A 20,414-nucleotide genomic window follows, 5' to 3' on the forward strand; every position below is an offset into this window, starting at 1 on the left:
TTATATAAATATATCTCCTACTGTACATGCTGCCCTCTTGAGCAGCCATGGTGACTTCATGCCCCAAACTCATTCAAAGGTATGCCAGGACTGAACCATGATGCCTGGACTCCTCCCTTTTTATATCCCGAACCTGCGATCCCCACACTGGAGGAAAGAGGAAAGAAAGCCAGGAATATTGCTTCTACAAAGCTCAGGTTCTGGAAAGGCATTTAACCAACGCCTAAGGGAGTGGGTATACACAGCAAATGAATAGAAAGGAAAAAAAAAAAAAAAATGGAGAAAACCCTTCATCTTTTAATGTAATCACTTTTCAGACCCTCTCCATGTAGAGGCATAAAGGAGCTTGTCTTGGAAGCTTGCCTTGAGCCTACAGAAAGGTCAGGTGGGACTGCCAGCCACACCCTGAGACCATGCCATTGTCTCTGACCTGTATTTGAGCCTGAAAAATAAAGCAGAGCGAATGGAACCCGTTCTTTCTTCCTGCCCTGCCCCTCCCCCCATCCACGTGTCAAAGGAACCCTTCCTCCTAGTCAGTGCCTCTCGAGGAAGCTGAGGACTTCTGGAAGAACTGCTACCTCAGCAGGGTCAATCCAAACCCACAGAAGTCCTGCACTATCCTGGAGAAGGAAGATTACTGGGAGCCTGCAACCTGGAGAGTAAGAATCCAGCCTGTCAATACAGTTCGAAGGACTGATGGGCTTCATGAACTTTTGATCCTCTCCCCAACCCATTTGCCCCTGGCCTAGGGAGGCTCGTGCTGTACTTCACTGAGGTGAGGAATCACAGAAATACCCATGGCCTTGTGGTCTTCACCAGCAGTGGCTCTCCTAGAGTGGGAACTGAAGGCATTACTGTTTCAGCAGAAGAAAAGGGGACCCAGAGCAGGCTGGTTAGTGGTTTCCCACTCGTGGGTGATGTCCATGGCCTGACATGGCCCGAAGGTGCTTTTGAGAAATGAGCAAGACACCCCAGTTAAGAGTATACTGGGTGGTGTGCTTCCCCTCTAAAGTCCTGCCTTTACTTTACACAGTCACACAAAAGACATAACCCCATTGCCCAAATCAAGCCTGGAAGAGATGTGGTACTATATACATTTTTTTTCCTTTCTAAAAATTGCTTTCTTTTTTTTGGTGTTTTTTTTTTTAAAAAAAAAAAAAAAAATCATGAGTTGCAGGTCAGGTGAGTTGGTTCTGGAAGTACTGGTAGTTCCATTGGTATAAGAGACTTGCCTACGGGCAGGTAACCCAAAGTTTGCCAATAAAGGCAATAACCGAAGCGGCCAGGTGCTGATGCTGCACAAATGGCTGAGAACGAGGAGGACACCATGGACATGGATGACGTCTGAAATAGGACAATGCAGTGGCTACCTGCTGCTGCTCTAACATGGGTGTTGATGTCACCTCTTAGAAGAGTGAGGTGAATAGGTACACTATACAGGAGGGCTGTACAAACTGGGCACTGGACAGGTAGTTCCTTTGGTGGTCAAGACGGCTCTACCTGTCCTTGAGCTCTCGTGTTACTCGCTTGGTGATACGTCCACACATCAGGCCAATCAGGAACAATATGCAGATGCTCCCACTGATTACAGAGAGAATGTAGTTCTTTGATGGGGATGTCATCACTTGCATGGCGAGATCAGAGAAGCCATCTGCTGGGGCCACCTGTAAGGACACGTAGCAACATCATACTCTGAGAGATAACTGGGCTGGTGGCAGTGCTCAGACTAACTTGCCACCCTCGATTCCTAGTTCAATCGATGTCCTTTCTTTTGGGGAGGGAGGGAAGGGAACAAGAAAATCAAACACAGAGCTACAGCTCTTTTTCATGATCACAGAACTGTGTATATCTACCACAAAAAAATAATACAGAAAAATACAAAGAGATGCAGTCACCCACAGTTCCACCACAGTGATCACCACTGCTAACGTAATAATACAAGTCAGGCCCTGCACATGTTTTCATTCATTTCCTCTTCACGGCAATCCTAGCAAGTAGATTTTATTACTTTCATATTACAGATGAAGACCCAGAGGCCTGGGAGGTTAAGTGACTTGCAGAAGGCCACAGCTTCTTATAAATTATATTTTCTTACACATTCTTCATATTTTTTGTTTGCTATCTTTTTAAATACAAACAAGTTGAGGTTGTGTTGTATGTTAATTCTGTATTATGACTTTTTTCCTTCAGCATTATATGATAAACATTCCCCTACATCAATAATCAATAATTTGCAAATGTGGGCTAAACTGAATATACTTAAACAACCTCCCCAATCTGGACACGTAAAGTCTAACCAGTTTTCATCCTCATTTTTCCACAATGGTTTCTCAAATGAACCTCCACAGCAGCCCACTATGGAAGAACCAGGACCAAAAGTTTCCCCAGGTGCACACAAACCTGTTCTTCTGAGTCAGTAGTTTCATATTTGCCTGGGTACCTGAAAAGGGCTGGCCCAGAGAGCGCTGAGCATCTTCTATGCTCATCTCATGTACACAGAACACAGCAGGGGAAGCTTGAGATCAATTCAATTTGAGCATCAGTATTTACATTTGCCAGCAAAAAACAAGCAGTCTGAAGGAATGCTAATAAGCAACTCAAGGGAGTGGAAACCAGTGAGGAGAGAATGAATGAATTTAGTGTTTCTGTTGCCTCATCTAACCAGGTCTTCAAAGCTACCTCTTTTCCCTTGGGAGAAGAGGGAGAAGTGCTTGCCACTGTGACAATTATGGTCCCTTCCCCTCATTCCCTCATGTCTAGGTATGAAGACTTTCTGTGCTCTTTCCCTCTTGCCTTGTTCCCCTTGACCTTTAAGCATATGAGTGACAGGAGGAATTAACCAGGAAAAAGAGGTAAGCCCCATGGTCACTCTGTGCACTTAAGGTAACTGGAAATGTCTATTCTACTGTGGGGTGACACAAACAGCACGGATCCAGAAATGTGACCTTTCACTGAGGAACCTCTGGCAGGTCATAATCTCTGAAGTCACGGTTTTCTCCACTGTGAAGTGAGGAAATAATCATTCGCCTTACCTCACAGGATTATTTCAAAGCTCAAAAGAGGTAATATATCCATCAAAGTGTTTGTAAACTACAAAACAATGTAGACATGAGAACTGTTATTCTTCTCACTGAGGCTGAATTTTTGTAGGAAAAATATCCCCCCAGCCTGGGTACCACACACGTTCACAAATGGCTCATCATTTCTATTATTCTCCCTGTTCCAGGCTAGCTGAGGGCTAGTCTCATATACATATTCTTCTAAAGACTCTGTGAAATTAAAAACACAAGCTACAAGGGAGAGGAGGTGGAATTTCTTTCTTTTCCCATGGGCCTGAGGTCTGTTTTCTCTTTGAATTTGGGCAAGTAATAACTGCATGGTCGGCTTATGTTACATCCCTCCTTTGGGTGACTCATTTTTCAATCGCTAACTGAGGGTAACTGAGGGCAGAAAGTAGTGGCCTTGGCAGAGCCATGCAGACACAACCCCGGTGCAAAAGGAGATGGGGCTCCAGGCTCATGGACAGCCATGAAGTTTTAAAGAAAAGGTTCACTGACAGATTTTTCATATACACTTACAGCCAGTCTGACAACAAAGACAAAAAAACCCGTCAATGATCTTGAAGAGACTGGGAAACTGACAGAAGAGATGGCTGTTTTAGGAGATTTTCTGGGTCATTACCTTTGCTGCATAACTCCACATTTCAATCCGGTCGTTGAGGCGTTTTTTGCACTCAGGTTGTAACCTCACTCGCTTGTCCTCCAGGGCCTCCATAAGGCAGGACATTTCTGTGGAAGGAAAAGGATAAGCAGAAGGGTCTGAAACTACAGAACAGAGAAAGTCCTGAAAGGCTGGGGAGCAGAGCATCCGAGCACCAGAAAATTCAGATCTGTGGGCTAAACAAAGTTAAACCCATTCCAGGAAACCTGACCCAAGGTCCAACAGGGAGAGGAAAGGTACTTAACTTCCAGGGCTGGCTGTCCAGAATCTCTCTTAAAACTTCTTCCATTTTTATTGGGCATGCCTGGCTCAGACACAACTTTTACAGCTGCCCTGGTCCCAACCTCACACAGAACCTGTCTACTGAGTCCAGTCTGGCGAAGCTGACAAAGCTGTTCCAGTTTGGGAAAGGGGAGAATAAAGGTCATGGTGATGGCTTAACGTTTGTTTCCCTAATAAATAACTGACAACTCCTTCTCTTCCATCAATTCTGTAGCTCTGGTCATGGCTAGGGCAGTTCACACTTGCAGGACTAATCCTAAGTTCATTTTGCTATACAGGCCTAGTCCTGGCATCAACCAGGTCCACAGGGATTTTGTCTGTGGTTGAGCTGTATACCTACAGATCAGAGTAGTTGCAACTGATGTCTAGGGGGAAGTCTTTACTCTTTCCGAAATAGTTCAGATAAGGTCAGAGTGAACACAAAACTGAGTTGGGAGTGACTTACGACGCCCTCGGCCAGGGGTAATGGCTGCACAGTGATGTTTGATGTCCAGGGCACAAGCTGTATGAAGAACTGGGTCCACGAAGATGTCTGCTTTGCTTTCCTTCAGCATGTTTAACACTTCCTGGGAAAGGAAGACGATTGCAGAGGGAAATTTTATTGAGCAAATGCATCAAATCGGTTGCCTGTAAGTACTTCATATACAAACAAAAAAATCAAGGAGGGAAGGCTGAGGGTTAACAACAGAGATTACTCTGGGATAGGTGGCAATGATGCAAAGAATGCAGTAGCATCCAATTTAACTAATAAATACATCCTGAGATCTAGTGCATGCAAAGCTGTTTGCTAAGTAAAGCAGGGGATAAAAAGATGAGATGGTCTCTACCCTTTAATGATTTTAAGACCTGATTTGGTTTTTTGGTATCTGGTATGCCGTATTATTTTGAAGTACCTAAATTTAGTATTTTTAGTGGTATAATACAGTTATTTTGTTACTTTAAGAAATCTGAAAATCAGAGTGATATGCTACAAAGTGACAAAGATATAAGTGATTAAGATTCCTAGTCAAACAAAGGTGTACTTGCTTACAAGGTGTTTCACTCTAGCACTGTTACCCTCAAAAGGAAAAGAAGACTGACTACAAGAAAAATGCTTTCTTGAGTTTAAAGGTTTTCTGAACAAGAGGAATACAAACATAAGTACTGACAGCACCCTGCCAGACTCTCCATTTATACATGATGAAATTAAAGAAGGAAAAGACAGACCAGAAAGGCTTTCTTAAACAAAAATTACAGTTTGCTCTCAATAGAAAGGCTGGAGTGCCTGCAAAACAACAATAACAAAACCCAAAAACAAAATCCAAATATTGCCCAAAAAGTCCTCTCAAAGTAATGATAAAGGAGCCAAAGGAAAATAACTCGATTTAGTTTTTAACCAACTCCTACCATTCCCCAGACCAAGTGGAATCAGAAACTTTTTTAGCAGTTGAAAAATTTGCACACCACTTTCTCATCAATTTGACAATGATGTCACTGAAACACTTTTTTTTTAAAAAAGAGAAAGCTTTTTTAAAAAAGATTAAATATTACTTCATTTTTAATTTTGTAAGATAATTTATACTTAGCAGTCATATTTTTCTATAAGTTTTAGTTTGACTGATTTTTATGAATGTTGAACACTTATTGATATACTGGTATTGACATTTTGCTTTGGCATTGCACTCACCAAAACAAACAAAAAAAGACCCAAACCCGTTGCCGTCAGGTCAATTCTGACTCATAGTGACTCTATAGGACAGAGTAGAGCTGCCTTGTAGAGTTTCTAAGGAGTGGCTGGTGGATTCAAACTGCTGACCTTTTGGTTAGCAGCCTGAGCTAACCAGGGCTCCATTGCACTCACGGTGCCTTTAAAAAAAGGTCTAGTAATGGCAGATGAAACATATTCATACAGAATTAGTACATGTGAAAGAAACTGTAGTACATTATTGTGGAATTTTATCATTCAAGTTATAGACGATTAATGGTCAAGGGCCAAATTAAAGTTTGGTTTAGAAGGAACAGCATAGAATTCTGCAAAGGAAGGTGTGGATTTTAGATTTTATAATTAAGATGTGCAGACTACAGCATTAAAGGGAAGAAAAGAGGAAAAAGAAGGAAGTGAGGGTTAAAAAGGTGATAATGGTTACCTTTTTACACAACTCAGTTTTGATTTTGAGCAGGTTAACTTTGAGGCACTCTTCTACTTGACCTGTCTGCTCTTGGGCTGCTGCTTCTTCGGCACAAAGACTAGAGATCTGTTCAGGAGACACACACAAAACAAGGCCACCTCATTGAGCACGAGAAATGAGCAAAAGGTTTCAAAAGCTGTTGAGTGTGCTGATTCCAACAAGTTCTGGACAGTGCAGTGTTGGTGCTGCCTCATAATGAGTCACTGCTGCTTTCTAAGTGAGGGATGACCCCGCTATCACCAGAAACCATGGTTTCTTAAACATGTCGATTTGGTGATCCTCTGACCACATGTGCTGAGGGTTCGTCAAACAGAGTCGTGGATTTCACTCCCCTCTCTCTTGTATTGGATGGGCTCTGTTTTCCTTCACAATGACTGGCACACAGAGTCCAAAATCAGTACAAACATATCTTTATGCTGCCTACCCTGAGATTTCAGTCAGACTGTCCCAGGACTTGTCACAAAGATGGCTACTACCTGGTTCCAAAAGAAGAAAGGTTATAAAGCCGAGTAAAATACTAAAAGCAAAAACCTGCCTTTTACAGAGGCTGAGGGTCAACCCAGATTCACAACTTGGAAGCATGCACACACACACAGAGGAGTCCTGAAACAAAGCCCATGCAAAGATGAAAAGCTTAAACTTCTTTAGATAGTTCTGAGTAAGTTTCTTTGAAATATCTTTAGCTATGATCCCCTAAAACTGACATATGTTGAACAGGGTTCTCCACATGTCCTTTTCAAGCTAGGAAGTCTAATAATTTCCAAGGACAGACATTTCTTTAGAGCAGTTATGGGAGCAATTTTACCTTTACGGCAAGACTTGAGATGTCCTGGGCTGACCATGACGAATAAGGAGAAGGAAAGAACAAATTATATCTAGATAGGTAAAATAAAAGAATACCCTTGTTCAATACAGAAATATGGAAATAAAGTTGTGCAGTGACAGCACTAAAGCCAAGTCTAATTCAGTGTTATAGAAATCAGAACTGAAGACAATGGAGAGCCTAGAAGATGGGCCTTCAACTAACCACAGATTCAGGGCTGAAGGGAAAGGAAGCACAGTAAAGAATTCTTCAACAATAGCTTCTCTGATCAGCTCTGCTGACAACCAATTCTGCACCCAAATCTTACCTCTTCTGAGCAATGCAGCTGGAGCTGAGGGTCTAGTCGGTAATCTAGAGCAGACTCTTGGATAATAATTCGGATCTGGTCTTCACAGTCTGGAGAGAGGCGCTACATGTGAGAAAGGGAGCATAAATCAGCCTATTAGAAAATTTCAGCTTTTATTTGGTCCCTTAGCCCCTGGATAGGGAAGGTATGAAAAAGTCTTGGAAAAGTAGGAGCAAGCCAGGGACTTCAAAAAGGGAATACTCTCAGGGGCAGAGGTGGCTCCATATATACACTTCTGTGGAGAGCCCAGGCCAGTTTACCTGGTCGGCATATCTCAGTTTGAGGCAAGAGATGACTTGACCTTCTAACTCTGAATCGTCCTTGGCCTTAGTCAGGATTCCATGACAGAATTTAGGAATGTCAGCTTTACAGGCTTTCCTTAGCACAGGGTTTAAGCGGTAATCTAGAACAGATAGTGGTTAAGCATGTGATAAAATACTCCGCCTAGATTAACAAATTTTTAGAGATCTACCTTCCAAAAAGGGGCATATTATATACATGACCATGACTACAACCACTGATGAGTTTATTCAATGAATATTTCCTGAGCTCTCACTACACTGTTTTTAATCAGCAATAAGATTTGGTAAAACAGTAGATCTGGACATCTCCAGGGATTCCTCCATTCTGCAGCAGCTCTGCAGGGTCTTGTGGTCCTAATACTCTAAGTAATCCTCACAAAAATCAAGCAGACATCAGCAACCTTCCCTACAATAGATATACTTGAAAATACCAAGAAGAAAATATCTAACACACCTTGTGTATTAAGTTACAAGATCTCGCAACTGAGAGCTGTATTTCTCTGTTCTAAAACAAGATTACCCACATATTCTCCTGCTACATGCATGACGTTTTATAAATCTGTAGGTGTTTCTTCGCAGGGGACATCAGCCCTGATTCGTTTGGTAGGCCCTTCAAGGGCGGTTTTCTGTTTTTTCCTAACTTCCTGTTTCCCATGACTTTCATTCCATTCTTCTGGATCCTCTTCAAAGGAGGAGTAAGCCATTTTCCTTACATCCAGACTCTTGCCCTTAAAATTCATGGGCAACAAACCACCTGTAGCTTAATTAGGTAATTCTGTGCCCACTCAATTCCATTTCAGCTATATACTCAGCAGGACCAGGAAAGCCAGGCTACCTGTGTTCTGGGTGATCTGGCGCTTGGTAATCATCTGTTTGCATTTGGGATCCATCAGTTCGCTATTTTTATTTTGCTTCAAGCACTGCAACATGGTTTTAGAATCTGCTTCAGGACAGAACCTCTGCAAACAAAGTTTTTATAATACAGTTATCCAAATATGGCAATTAGCACCATCTGAGATCACTCTTACATCTACTGGAATGCTTATGAAAGAAGCAGCCTGAAGGTTATCACTAGGCACCAGAGAATTGGCTAAGCCTGAACAAGCACCTGGCCGCAAGCTTGTCTCTTTTTACCCATTTTCTCCCACATTTCTGTCCACTCACTGTTTTCTACATTACATAGGGTTGATCTTATGAGCTTAAATATTGTTTAAGCATAACATTCTACCAGGTGACCATGTAGCCCTCAAGACATATCTATACCCAACTCCGGTGGGAAAACCTAAGAATTACCCACAAACCAATGTGAAAAAGCATGTGGGGTAAGGGCCCAGTTTGGTTCACCTCTTAACTCCAGGGGCTATAATCCTATCAAACACTGTGGGGTTGGCCCCTGTGTACATATTATTGTCCTTTAAGGCAGAGATTCATTTTAGACTAGTAATAAGCTCGTCTCTACTTGCTAAACTACAAGTCTTTAAATGTTACAGTGTCTGATAAACTCTGGAGAGACCCTTGAGCATCAAGCCTCCCTTCCCAGTGCTCCGTTTCCAGTTCTCTAAAGTGTAAATGATTATAAGCTATTGATATCTTAATATAGGAACCTGGATCACTGACTGATTTTTATAAAAGCCATTAAATTCTTACGGAGCTCTCTCAAAGCAGAGCCTGACATTTCTAACTTTCAAAATCATCTTCAGAATTTATTTGACAGGGTGAAAAGTAGCATTTTGTTTTAAAGGAAAGCTGAAATAAGGGGCTAGGACCATAAATTTCTTTATGTATATGTGGATAGATCATGGAACTTAAATCTAGGTACTCAGCTCTGACGCAAGAGAACACATTCACTAGAGGAGTAAATGAAACAAAACAACCTGCAGGATACAAAAATATTTTGAGTAGATGGATGATCAGGAAGTTCAATACTGGTGTTCTTAGTATACCTACCATTTACTTCCTTCAAAACCAAGCTTATATTTATTGGGCATAAATTTACTTGTACCTCAAAAGTCAAAGCCATCTCAGCTCAGTGATTCTCAAACTTGAGCACGCATCAGAATCACTTGCAGGGCTCCTTAAACAGACTGTCTGCTCTACTCCCAGAGTTTCTGATTCAGTAGATTTGAATGGGACTAAAGAATTTGCAAGTTCCCAGGTGATTATGAAGACGCTTTGGTCTAGGGACCACACTCTGAGAAACACTGTCTTAGCTGTATAAAAGAGGCTGAAATTAGCAGATTATACAAATATTCTCTGAAATTTAAAGAAGTTTATGTTGTTGTTGTCATTTTACTTACCTTTACTTACTCAGCCCTTGGTTTTGGATTCCTTACCTTTATCATTTGCTTGCAGACTCTCATCAGTGTATAGTCTAGTTCCGGGTCCATCATCTCTGTCTCCTGCAGCTTAAATACTTTTTGGTGGCAACGGGTACTTAGCTGCTTCTTGTTTTCTTTCAGGCATTCAATAATCTAATGCATAAGAAGTATGGTCAAGTTGAAGGGTGTGTCAGGGATTGATAATCCATGTATTCTGACTGTGAAGCACTCAAGTGTCTTAGTGAGCCCCCTATTTTTCTATCTAAGTATGTTTCGTTTCTAATTCCCAGGCAATGGGAATCAAGATTTCCTGTCTAAGGAGAATTATACTTATAAACCCACAAACTTAGGGCTAATAACAAACCAAACTGTATACAAATTAAGAATGTAGCAGGCAGCACTGGAGTCCAAAGGGAAGGAAAGCTACTTGGGATTCCTGGTTTCTTCCGCCCTCTAGAGCTGCTCCTTTTCAAGATTCCTTTTGGAGCATACATTAGGCTGTCTGCATGTGCCCGGATCAAGAACAATGATTAGACAGTGGCACAAGTCAGGAAGTTCAGTCTAATTCACCAATTATTGATCATTTATCACATGAGAGTAGACTGTATTAGATGCTATGAATCAGACCCAATCCTTACCCTTGACAAATACAGTCTCACAGGACAAACTTATATAAATGAATAGCTATACTTAAAAAAAGATGAGTGCTAAACATAAAAGCATAAAGTGCCATGCGATGGATTTTAAGATAGCAGATTAAGTATATCCTGAAGTCTCCCCTTTCCTACACCCAACTTTTAGGTATTATAAAAAAGATAAAGAAGGAAAGCAGATGAGAAGCTGCAGCAGTGAGGACTGTAGAATAGAGCCATGAGACTTCAATGAAATCCTCAAGGCACAATAAAAATCACCAAGAGTTGAGCAAATAATCCAAGAAGCCAGACTATATGAAGAATGGGGCATTATGAAGATGACACAACCTTGCTTGCTGAAAGCGAAGAGGACTTGAACTACTTACTGATGAAGATCAAAGACTACAGCCTTCAGTATGGATTGCACCTCAACATAAAGAAAACAAAAATCCTCACAACTGGACCAATAAGGGACATCATCATAAACAGAGAAAAGACTGAAGTCATCAAGGATTTCATTTTACTTGGATTCACAATCAAGACCCATGGTAAGGAGCAGTCAAGAAATCAACAGACACACTGCAACGGGCAAATCTGCTGCAAAAGACCTCTTTAAAGTGTTAAAAAGCAAAGATGTCACCTTGACGACTAATGTGTGTCTGACCCAAGCTGTAGGGTTTTCAATCACCTCATATGGATGTGAAAGCTGGACAATGAATAAGGAACACCAGAGAAGAATTGATGCCTTTGAATTATGGTGTTGGTGAAGAATACTGAATATACCAGGGACTGCCAAAAGAATGAACAAATCTGTCTTGGAAGAAGTACAGCCAGAATGCTCCTCAGAAGTGAGGATTGAGAGACTACATCTCACATACTTTGGACATGTTATCAGGAGGGATCAGTCCCTGGAGAAGGACCTCATGCTTGGTAAAGTAGAGTGTTGGCGAAAAACAGGAAGACCCTCGGTGAGATGGACTGATGCGGTAGCTCCAACAACTGGCTCAAGCATAGCAACGATTGTGAGGATGGTGCAAGAATGGGCAGTGCTTCGTTCTGTTGTACACAGGGTCGCTATGAGTCAGAATCGACTCGACGGCACCTAAGAACAACAATGCCATAAGATGATAAATGCAATAAAGCAAGGACACAAAACTGAGGGGAAAAGAGGCAACAGAGCAATCGAAATGAGAATTCAAAAATATATTTAATATCCTTTGAGCAATACAGGAGGAAATGGTAAATAAGAATCAAGAACAGGTAGTTATGAAAAGAACCAGTTAGAGATCTTAGAACTAAAAAATGCAATTGTTGAAATTAAAAACTCAATTTGTGGTCTCTCTAAAGAGCAGAATGGAAAAAGCTGAAAAAAAAAAAGTTTTCAATCTGGGAAATGGAACTGACAAACCTCAATGAAGAACAAAGAGACAAAGAAATGGAAACATGAAAGAAAAAGTTAAGAGACATGGGGGAGAGGTTCATATGATCCAGCTAATAAAAGGTCCGAAAAAGAAAGAAAAGAAAGACAGTATCTGAATGAAGAATGATTGACGATGTCCCAGAACTGGAGAAATTCTGAGATTGAAAGGGCCAATCAGGATAAAGAAAACAAAACCCAGACTTAATCACACCACAGTGAAATTATAGGATTCTTTGTAGAAAATGAGAATCTGAATGACATCAGACTTTGCATCAGCAATATTAGATGCAAGAAGCCAATGAAGCAATTATCTGAAAAGCTAAAGCACCACAGCAATGACCTTAACTAGAAGGAGTAACTGAGTTACCAGGAGAACATTAAAAAACAAAACAACAACAACAACAACAAAACGCTTGCCCTTCATTCCCAGAGATTATGGGTAGGACTCTGTTCTGTGTATTTAAAAAAAAAAAAAAAAAAAAAATTCCATAGGTGAATTCTTATGTGATCTCTAGTTAAGAACTTCTGCACAATGGGAACATAGTGCTAGAAAAACTACAGAGAGAAGGAGGCATTGGAAGGATGATTAGGGGTTTATTAGGCAGACACGATGGGGAAGGGCAACATGAAACAGGGAAGGAAATAAGTAACAGACAAAGAGGAGGGTAGGTAAGGAGCTTTGTTGGGGACTGAAAAGTAGTCTGGCTTGGCTTAAGAGGGGATGATTAGGTTGGATAGGCAGGCTGCAGGTAGGATGTGACGGAGCCCATCAGTGAAGAATTAATCATTAAAATGTCACCTTCTCATTACTTTTATAATTAAAAAATAAAAACAAAAACAAAGTTACCTGAGCATTGCCGTATTGCACAGTGGAACAGTAGTTTTTTATGTCACTCTTGCAGGCTTCATACAGGTCTGGTTCCAGACGGATGTCTTCTGTCTGCATGAGAGGGAGCCAGCATGGAAAAGTGAGTTTATTTTAAGCTGGAGATGTCAAATGTTCTACATACTTACCTGCTGACTGGATCTTGTTAGTGACTACAACTTCTACACAGCAAAGTGGCAGCAGGGTGGTCCAGTAGAGAGAAGTGGGTTTTAGTTTCAGTTCTGCCACTAAATAGCTACATGGACTCGGACCTTTTCTGCAAAATGAAATGCTACCACTTACCTTGACAGCTTTACAGGACTGCTGTGAGATGAAATAAGATAATATATGTGGAAACCACTTCAGAAAGTTAAAACTACTATGTAAATATAGGGTCCTACTGTTCTTGTTAGTATTATTATTTTACAGAAAGAGCTGAGCACATAGCTAGGGAACAAAAGCTTCCAGCTTGAAACAAGACTATATAATAGAACAATTAGGTCAGCTCCACTTAAATAGAATTATCACTGAATCACTGCCACTATATGCAAAAATCTTACAATGCAACTTTTGAGAAATTAATTTTGTTTGGTTTTCATTACTAGTTTTTATTCAGACTGAGGTGAAATAAATATGATCCACAGTACAAACCATACTGAGAATATTTCTTAGATTTCTTCTTAACATGGGTTTAACCTCAGAAGTAGTTTCCTCCTATAGTGAATACTGTGATTGCCTTCCCAGTGTCCATTTCACCTCAGTTGATCAGTAAGCTAATCAGTACATGGCATTCCCTGGAGACTGCTATTGCTCAGTGAGTGGGCACAAATCCGAAGCTGACCCTTTCCAATCAAACTGAAGGAATGCATCTTTATTTCATGGTGGGAGGAGGTTTCTTTCTTTTTTTTTTTTTCCCCTGCTAGATATGAATAATGGAGCAGGTGGCCCAACTGTTGTAGGCAGCCGTCTTGTAACCATGAAGGAAACCAACCTTAGGATGAAGCTGATGCCAAGGACAGCAGAATGGAGAAAAAGAAAGAACCTCCATCCTTGAGGACATTATTAAGCCAATGATTTTACCATGTTTATAATTTGTCTTACAGCTGAACTTCTAATTATGTGAGACAAAAAATATCTTTACTGAGTGAAAAAAAAAAAAAAAAAAGTGAATCAAGAAACTAATTGACACATGGTTAAATTTTAGCATGCGGCTCCAAGTCTTAACCATCCAAATAGCTGCTAACGTCTTCCAATTTGCCCTAGCCCCCCACCCAACTTCCTAAAAACCCTGTCCTTTGGTTTCTTGGAATGGAAATTGTGAGGCATTACCATCTCCAGCTCCTCCACTCGGAGCTGCCTGCGGCACTTCAGGGACACCCTGTGCTCCTTGGCTTCCTGTAGGGTGTCATTGCGCACAGTGGTACTCAGGCAGATCACCACGTCCACCCTGCCAAGGAAAGGAGAAGGCTTGAGACTGGCTGAAGACACGTGAGGGCAGAGGCTGGACTGAGGCAGGAGCCACACCATTTTTTACCATATTTTTGAATGCTTTTCCCTGTCACTTTCGCTGGTTTTTAGAGTGCTAAAAGCAACAATCATTTGACTATGTCCTAAAACTCCGGCAGCAGCCTGTGGATGTTGACTACACTCTTGACTGGAGGGGAGGCCAGAGAGGGACATGTGTGCAAGTAGAGTCCAACACTTGCTTTGTTAAAAACGTGACTACAAAGTAATGCTGCTCTTAACTCTGGGACTGTGCCTCTTTGATTTACTGTAAAACTCATTCCTGAGAGGCACAGAAACCTGAGCAAAACGGGAACCTGGTTTATACGAGGGAAAATGTGCCTTTTCAAATAGCAACATGGAAGAATTTGGGCAGCCATGCTGTAAACGCTTATCGCTCTCCTCATTAAGACCTAATTCTTAAATGAATAAACCGTGTTTATTCAATAGATAACTCAGTACACGCCTTTGCTGCTTCCCTGAAAATGACATAATAGATTAATGCCAGGAGGAAGTCAGTTAACCTCTTTCAACTCACACGGCAACTTGCTCCTCTAAGTACACAAACTATCAGTTAGATAGCTTGAATCCGGAGAAATTCAAAATGTTTCTTTAGCCTACAGGCTCTCCATATAAGAACTACAACCAGTTGTGCCTCTAGGCAGCTATAACGATTATCTGTCTCGACAACGGCAAGTATTCTGCCCCACTACCAAAGCAGATATACAGGAGGTCTCCAGGGCTAATCCTTCTAGACAACAGGAGCTTGCCTGACATCCTGAAGATTCATTCAGTAGCTAAGAAAGACTTGGTGGAAGCAGAACAGTCAACTAGAAGTTACATACTTCTTTTTTATGTTGGGGCAAAGTTTCAACACATCCTCCTTGCAGGCCATTTTAAACTTGTAAGAAAATCGAAAATCCTTCATCTGAACCTGAAAGACAAGAAAGAAAATCAGAAGCTCTGTGGCACGTTTTAGTCAGTAGTGGTGGGTGCCATTTTATTCATATAGTTTTCAGAAGACTGCTTACACGACTCTGCATGACTTGCCTTCTGTCTCTCTCTCTCTCTCTCTGACTTTATTACCCTCCAATCTCTCCTTAACACCCTCTCTAGGCACCCTTGCTTCCTTGCTATTCCAGTCACACATGTGCTGTTCCCTCTGCCTGAAACACTCTTCTCCCAGATCTTTGCAAGGTTTACTCCCTCACTTCCTTGAAGTTTCTATTCAAATGTGCCCTTTTAAAGCCCCTTCTCCTTCACCCTGTACCCTTTTACTTTGCTTTATTTTTCCTCATAGAATTACCAGAGATTGTCTATTTATTTGTAACCTTATCTTTAATGTCTTTCTCTTACTAGAACATAAAGTCTATGAGGGCAGGGGTTTTATCTGTTTCATCACCACTTGGAAAACACTCAATAACATTTGATGAACGTACAACAAACTGTTGAAGGCAGTCAAGTATGCTATATGTCCCAAAAAGAGGCAAACTGGACTTCCGTTTTCTGGGAAGGAAGCACTTGCTATACCAGGAACATTTCCTTTAGAAATGTGATAGCTATGAAGAGTATGGTCTGACTTATTATTCAAATGCTAGACCTGCGTAGTATGATTTAAAAAGAAAAAAAAAAAAAAAGGCTTAGCATACTGTGCGTTGACGCACATTTGGGCCACTGCACTGACCAGTAACAAAAAATAACAGATCCCACTAACTGTTAACAGACAGGCCAAAATATCTCACGAAAGCAAGTAATGTGACTGAAGGAGGAAATGGTCGTTTTACTTGTCTCTATCCCCACTGGACCACATGTTCCCTAAGAGTACAGGCTATATCCTTTTGTCATTGCACTTCCAGGAGCCTAACAAACTATATGGAGCCCTGGTGGCACAGTGGTTAAGGGCTCAGCTGTTTAACCAAAATGTCGGAAGTTCGAATCAACCAGCCGCTGCTTGGAAACCCTATGGGGCAGTTCTACTCTGTCCTATAGGGGTACTATGAGTCAGAACTGACTGGACGGCAACGAGTTTTAACAAAGTACATGGCCACAGTAGATAAAAACCACATTTGTTAAGAACAGAATCAAACGGATGTATGTTTGGAAAAATGACTTTTCACAGAAGAGGTGCTGTGATGTTCTGAAAGGGAAGGTAGTCAGTAACCATCCAAGCAGCCAACATAGGAAGCTGACAGCCAGGTGTTACTGACCAGCTGGAAGTGGGTGACTCCAATGGCACACTTCTCATTCATATCCTTCTGGTGCTTGTTTTGTATCAGACACTCCATCAGGTCTCCAGAGTCTATCTGGTTATCTGCCACATCCTGAGGAAGGCAGTACACATTTCCATTCATTTATAACAGTTCATGAATAAAACCTGGACCCCAATCCATGAACAATGTAAATGGGACTAATTCTAGAAGCCTTGGCAAACAAGATACATCATAAGTTGTTTTAAAATAAGCCTAGGATATACATTGAGTAGAATAAAATTTACATCACCAAGTTACTCTGCATCAAACTCTAACAAGAATATGCACTCTGCAGTACCTGAATTCCTCTCCTTAGATGATGCCAGCAGCTGGCTTTTGGGATAATATCTAACATAGCCTCCTGACTATCATGATTCACACTGTGTCTCACTTCCACACTTTAGGTAATTCAACATGTGAATAAAGTAATAAACCAACAGCATTCACTCAGCATTGAGGTGTGATGAGATAGTTGTAAGGGGAAGCCACTATTAGTGGTAACAAATTCTGGATTGATGTATCAGAAACAACTCGGCCAAACTAATAGAGGTTTCCCTGTTCCATCTTTTCTTATAAACAGCATCTCAACAAATACTGCTAACCACATACCTGGCCACCTACAAAGGATAATCAAATAAGGTTGGCCCAGGATACTGGTACCTCTCTCTTGATCTTATTTTCAAGTTTAACTTATCAAAGCTGGAGTAATGTATGCTGAAGACAGAGGCAGGTTCAACACACTTGGGGGTGAGTCCCAGTGAATTTGGTTCTGTCTGTAACCCTTGTTTCTCCAAGGATCACTTACGTGGCAGAAATTTTGAATTATAGGCTCACAGGCTCTCATCAGCAAGGCTTCTATTTGAATATCCTGGAGAAGATTAAATATATTAATAATTCTGCTTTAGAAAGAGTCAAGGTTGGAGGGGTGGGGATGGGAGGAGAAAGGACAGTTTCTTTTTCTGAATCTGTAGCATCTGGTGGGTAAATAATCTAATATATACATTTGGAAACAATTCTAATATTTAAATTAAATAGCCCCTGGGTAGACGGAATTGGCCCTACATTATATTTTGAAAGGCAAATGTTCTAGAGGAAGATTTCCCTTGTGCCTGAACAAAAGAGAAGGCAAAATTAAGAAAAGGTGGAGTGTGAAAACATTTAGCAGTAACATTAGAGTATGTAAAGCCTTTGGAGGTTTTCCAAAATGCTAAGCAGTTCAAAATGCAAACAGGGTAACTGACATCTATCTTTAGTTTATAAGCTTATAAACCAGATACAGATCACTGCCCTCCCATCAGATGACAAACTGCTGTCTCTGGGGAATAGATATGAAATACCTTTGGCAGAGTAACCCCCGTAGAGCATGAGCTGATAAAATAACACCTTCCTGCAAAGAGTTATACACCGCCGATGCAATTTCATGTATTGCTGATTTTCACAATTCAAATAGTTCATTCCATAAATCTTACTGTTTTCAACATATCTCCCCTGCCCACCACTGTGCATCATTCAGAATCCCTCTATCAACCTCTTCAGAGAGGAAACCTCTTCTGCCAAGGATAGGGAGTAACTGCACATAGTGGGAAAACACATCTTGAGGTCAGCTTCTTTCATATTCAGTTCTTCAACCAGTCCATTTTTTTGCTTTCTAGTTTTCAAAAGTTTATTGCCTTCTCTTATCTTGTCATCTCCTCTCCCATTCTTAATGTCCTTGTAAGCTTATGAGTTTTTAACATCCATTTTAAATATTTTAGTGGGTTTTAAGATGGAATATAGATAGACACATGCATTCAATCTTCCATGTTTAACTGGAGGTCTCAGGCTTTTATTTTATTAAACATACAAACATTACCAAATGACCTGATTAAAAGAGCTAAGGATAAGAGAGCAGGAATGCTTGCACTATTCTTGAATGTGAGTAAGAAATCTGTAGTAGTGTTGTTATCTTTACTTAAAGGTAAGCACAACTGTTACCTTTTCTTAAGGAGGAAAAAAAAGCCAGGTCTAACCATGGTGATGACTCCAATTTATGTATAAAACTGAATGGCTAGTGTATAGGATGTTTTTCTAGAGAAACAAGGGAAGGGATTCAGGAAGCAATATAATATATACTTCTCTAGAAAGCAAGTGAGGAGAATATGACTAGGTTTCTTTTGTTTCACAGAGAATCTTCATTCTCAGGAGTCTAGAAACAGTATAACTCAGCACAAAGGGAAGGCTGCTGACAGGGCACTCTCTATGAGCTGCAAACTGCTTACCTCTGACTCTAACTCTGTGAGGTTGCCGACTATATCTCTGCACTCTACAACCAAGTCATCGAGATGATCCTGGAGGCACTCAAGCTCCTGCAAATAAAAAGGCAATCCTTTGGCATTTGTGAGTTACATAAATGATCAAGGGAAGTTGAGACATCAGTGTCTACTTCCTTTCGAGTGGTTCTCATTTTCTCCTCTTTTTAAGCAAAAATACCTCATTGAACAGAACATAAAGCTTTATTTGATTCCCCACACAAAGACTGCTGAAAAGACAATCACCTCATGTAATAGGGTGGCTAAGAGGACTAATGGGGGTACAATATGTTTTTTCAAAATGTTAAGCGCCCAGAAGGCCAAATCTCTAAGTCCACCAAGAGTCCACTTTCAGGAGTACTCAGAGTCTAAAAAGCTTATCAGGCCTTTATTTTCACTTCATTAACACCCTGCAGTTCCATTGTTAACCTGTGTTTAGATAATCTTTACCTCCCATTTTAAAGCTACAATTTCATAATGACCATTTGACAAAAAATTCACAGTGGAAGAAATGGCTTAATTTAAGACTACATGGGTAAACAAGGTCAGGACCCAGCGTATGGAACACAGCCCAGAGTTCATGGCTCCTGCAAGTCAAACCTGAGATTCTAACCCTAGCCCACATCAAAGGATTCTCTGAGGGAAATTTCAAAACAAGTGATTACACCAGAGTTTGGGCATCTAAAAGCTATGTTGTCTGGGTTTTGGAAACTCGGCTGGGGCTACATCACAGTATCAGTTTATTACTATTTCTTTTAGAGGTTTTAAGCATAATATCAGCTCACCTTCCCAAAGCATATCAACAGCCATTTGCTCAGCCAAGTACTCTGTTAAAGATCAAGTTTAACTTACTGATTATTCTGCAAGAGTCTCTCTGTTTCAGAATTAGAATGGGAAGGGAGAAGAAGGGTTATAGGAATTACACAATACTCAGAAAGGGGGGTAGGGGGGAGCCACAGGGAAAAATGCTATGGAGTGAAACAAGTGGCTAAGCAAAAAAATCCTATTTATGGAATCTTTTCTTAAATTTGGCTTCTCAGCGATGGGCTGCAATGTAGTGCAGCTTTCTAAACAGTTATCAGGGAGCAGGCAGGAAAGGAAACTGTTTCCTGTGATTCCATGCCACCACATCCTGTGCTTCACTGGAGACGGGCAGCAGAAAGCTAAACATTAGGCCATTTTCAAACAACAAACCCAACAAAACTGTAGCAGGCTCAGGAAGCTGAAATGATACTTTCATGCCCAACAGACCTGAGTAACCATGTTACTTTTTGAAATGCCCAATTCCGGTATATATGACTCTTTAATACTTTAACCCCAACAGGGTGCTTTGTAGTGGTACAAATGGAACCTGGGAACTTGAGTTCACTCCTAGTTCTGTACTAACAGGGCTTTAAATAAATAGCTATTCTTCACTGCTTGGTGTCTCTGCCTTAAGACGGAAGACATGACATACTACTGTTCCACTTGATTTGCTAGGATGCAATAATGCATTTTT

General features: G+C 40.9%; 1 protein-coding gene across 3 annotated transcripts in view; it reads right to left on the minus strand.

The window, feature by feature from the left end:
* Nucleotides 1-1,120: 1,120 nt before the first annotated feature.
* GLG1 (golgi glycoprotein 1) overlaps nt 1,121-20,414 on the minus strand; it is a 148,283-nt gene continuing 128,989 nt past the window's right edge. For all 3 annotated transcript variants that reach the window (XM_023741903.1, XM_023741904.1, XM_023741905.1), the window contains 14 exons: nt 18,887-18,973; nt 17,434-17,496; nt 16,587-16,700; nt 15,225-15,313; nt 14,206-14,323; nt 12,859-12,951; nt 9,975-10,112; nt 8,477-8,600; nt 7,600-7,742; nt 7,301-7,402; nt 6,129-6,236; nt 4,448-4,568; nt 3,682-3,788; nt 1,121-1,664 (listed from right to left, as the gene is read on the minus strand). In XM_023741903.1, coding sequence (XP_023597671.1) covers nt 1,497-1,664; nt 3,682-3,788; nt 4,448-4,568; nt 6,129-6,236; nt 7,301-7,402; nt 7,600-7,742; nt 8,477-8,600; nt 9,975-10,112; nt 12,859-12,951; nt 14,206-14,323; nt 15,225-15,313; nt 16,587-16,700; nt 17,434-17,496; nt 18,887-18,973 — 1,575 coding nt within the window. In that variant the 3' untranslated portion in view covers nt 1,121-1,496. The remainder of the gene's footprint in view (nt 1,665-3,681; nt 3,789-4,447; nt 4,569-6,128; nt 6,237-7,300; nt 7,403-7,599; nt 7,743-8,476; nt 8,601-9,974; nt 10,113-12,858; nt 12,952-14,205; nt 14,324-15,224; nt 15,314-16,586; nt 16,701-17,433; nt 17,497-18,886; nt 18,974-20,414) is intronic.

Source organism: Trichechus manatus, unplaced genomic scaffold, assembly GCF_000243295.1.
Source record: "Trichechus manatus latirostris isolate Lorelei unplaced genomic scaffold, TriManLat1.0 scaffold00194, whole genome shotgun sequence".
In the NCBI taxonomy this organism is placed as follows: domain Eukaryota; kingdom Metazoa; phylum Chordata; class Mammalia; order Sirenia; family Trichechidae; genus Trichechus; species Trichechus manatus.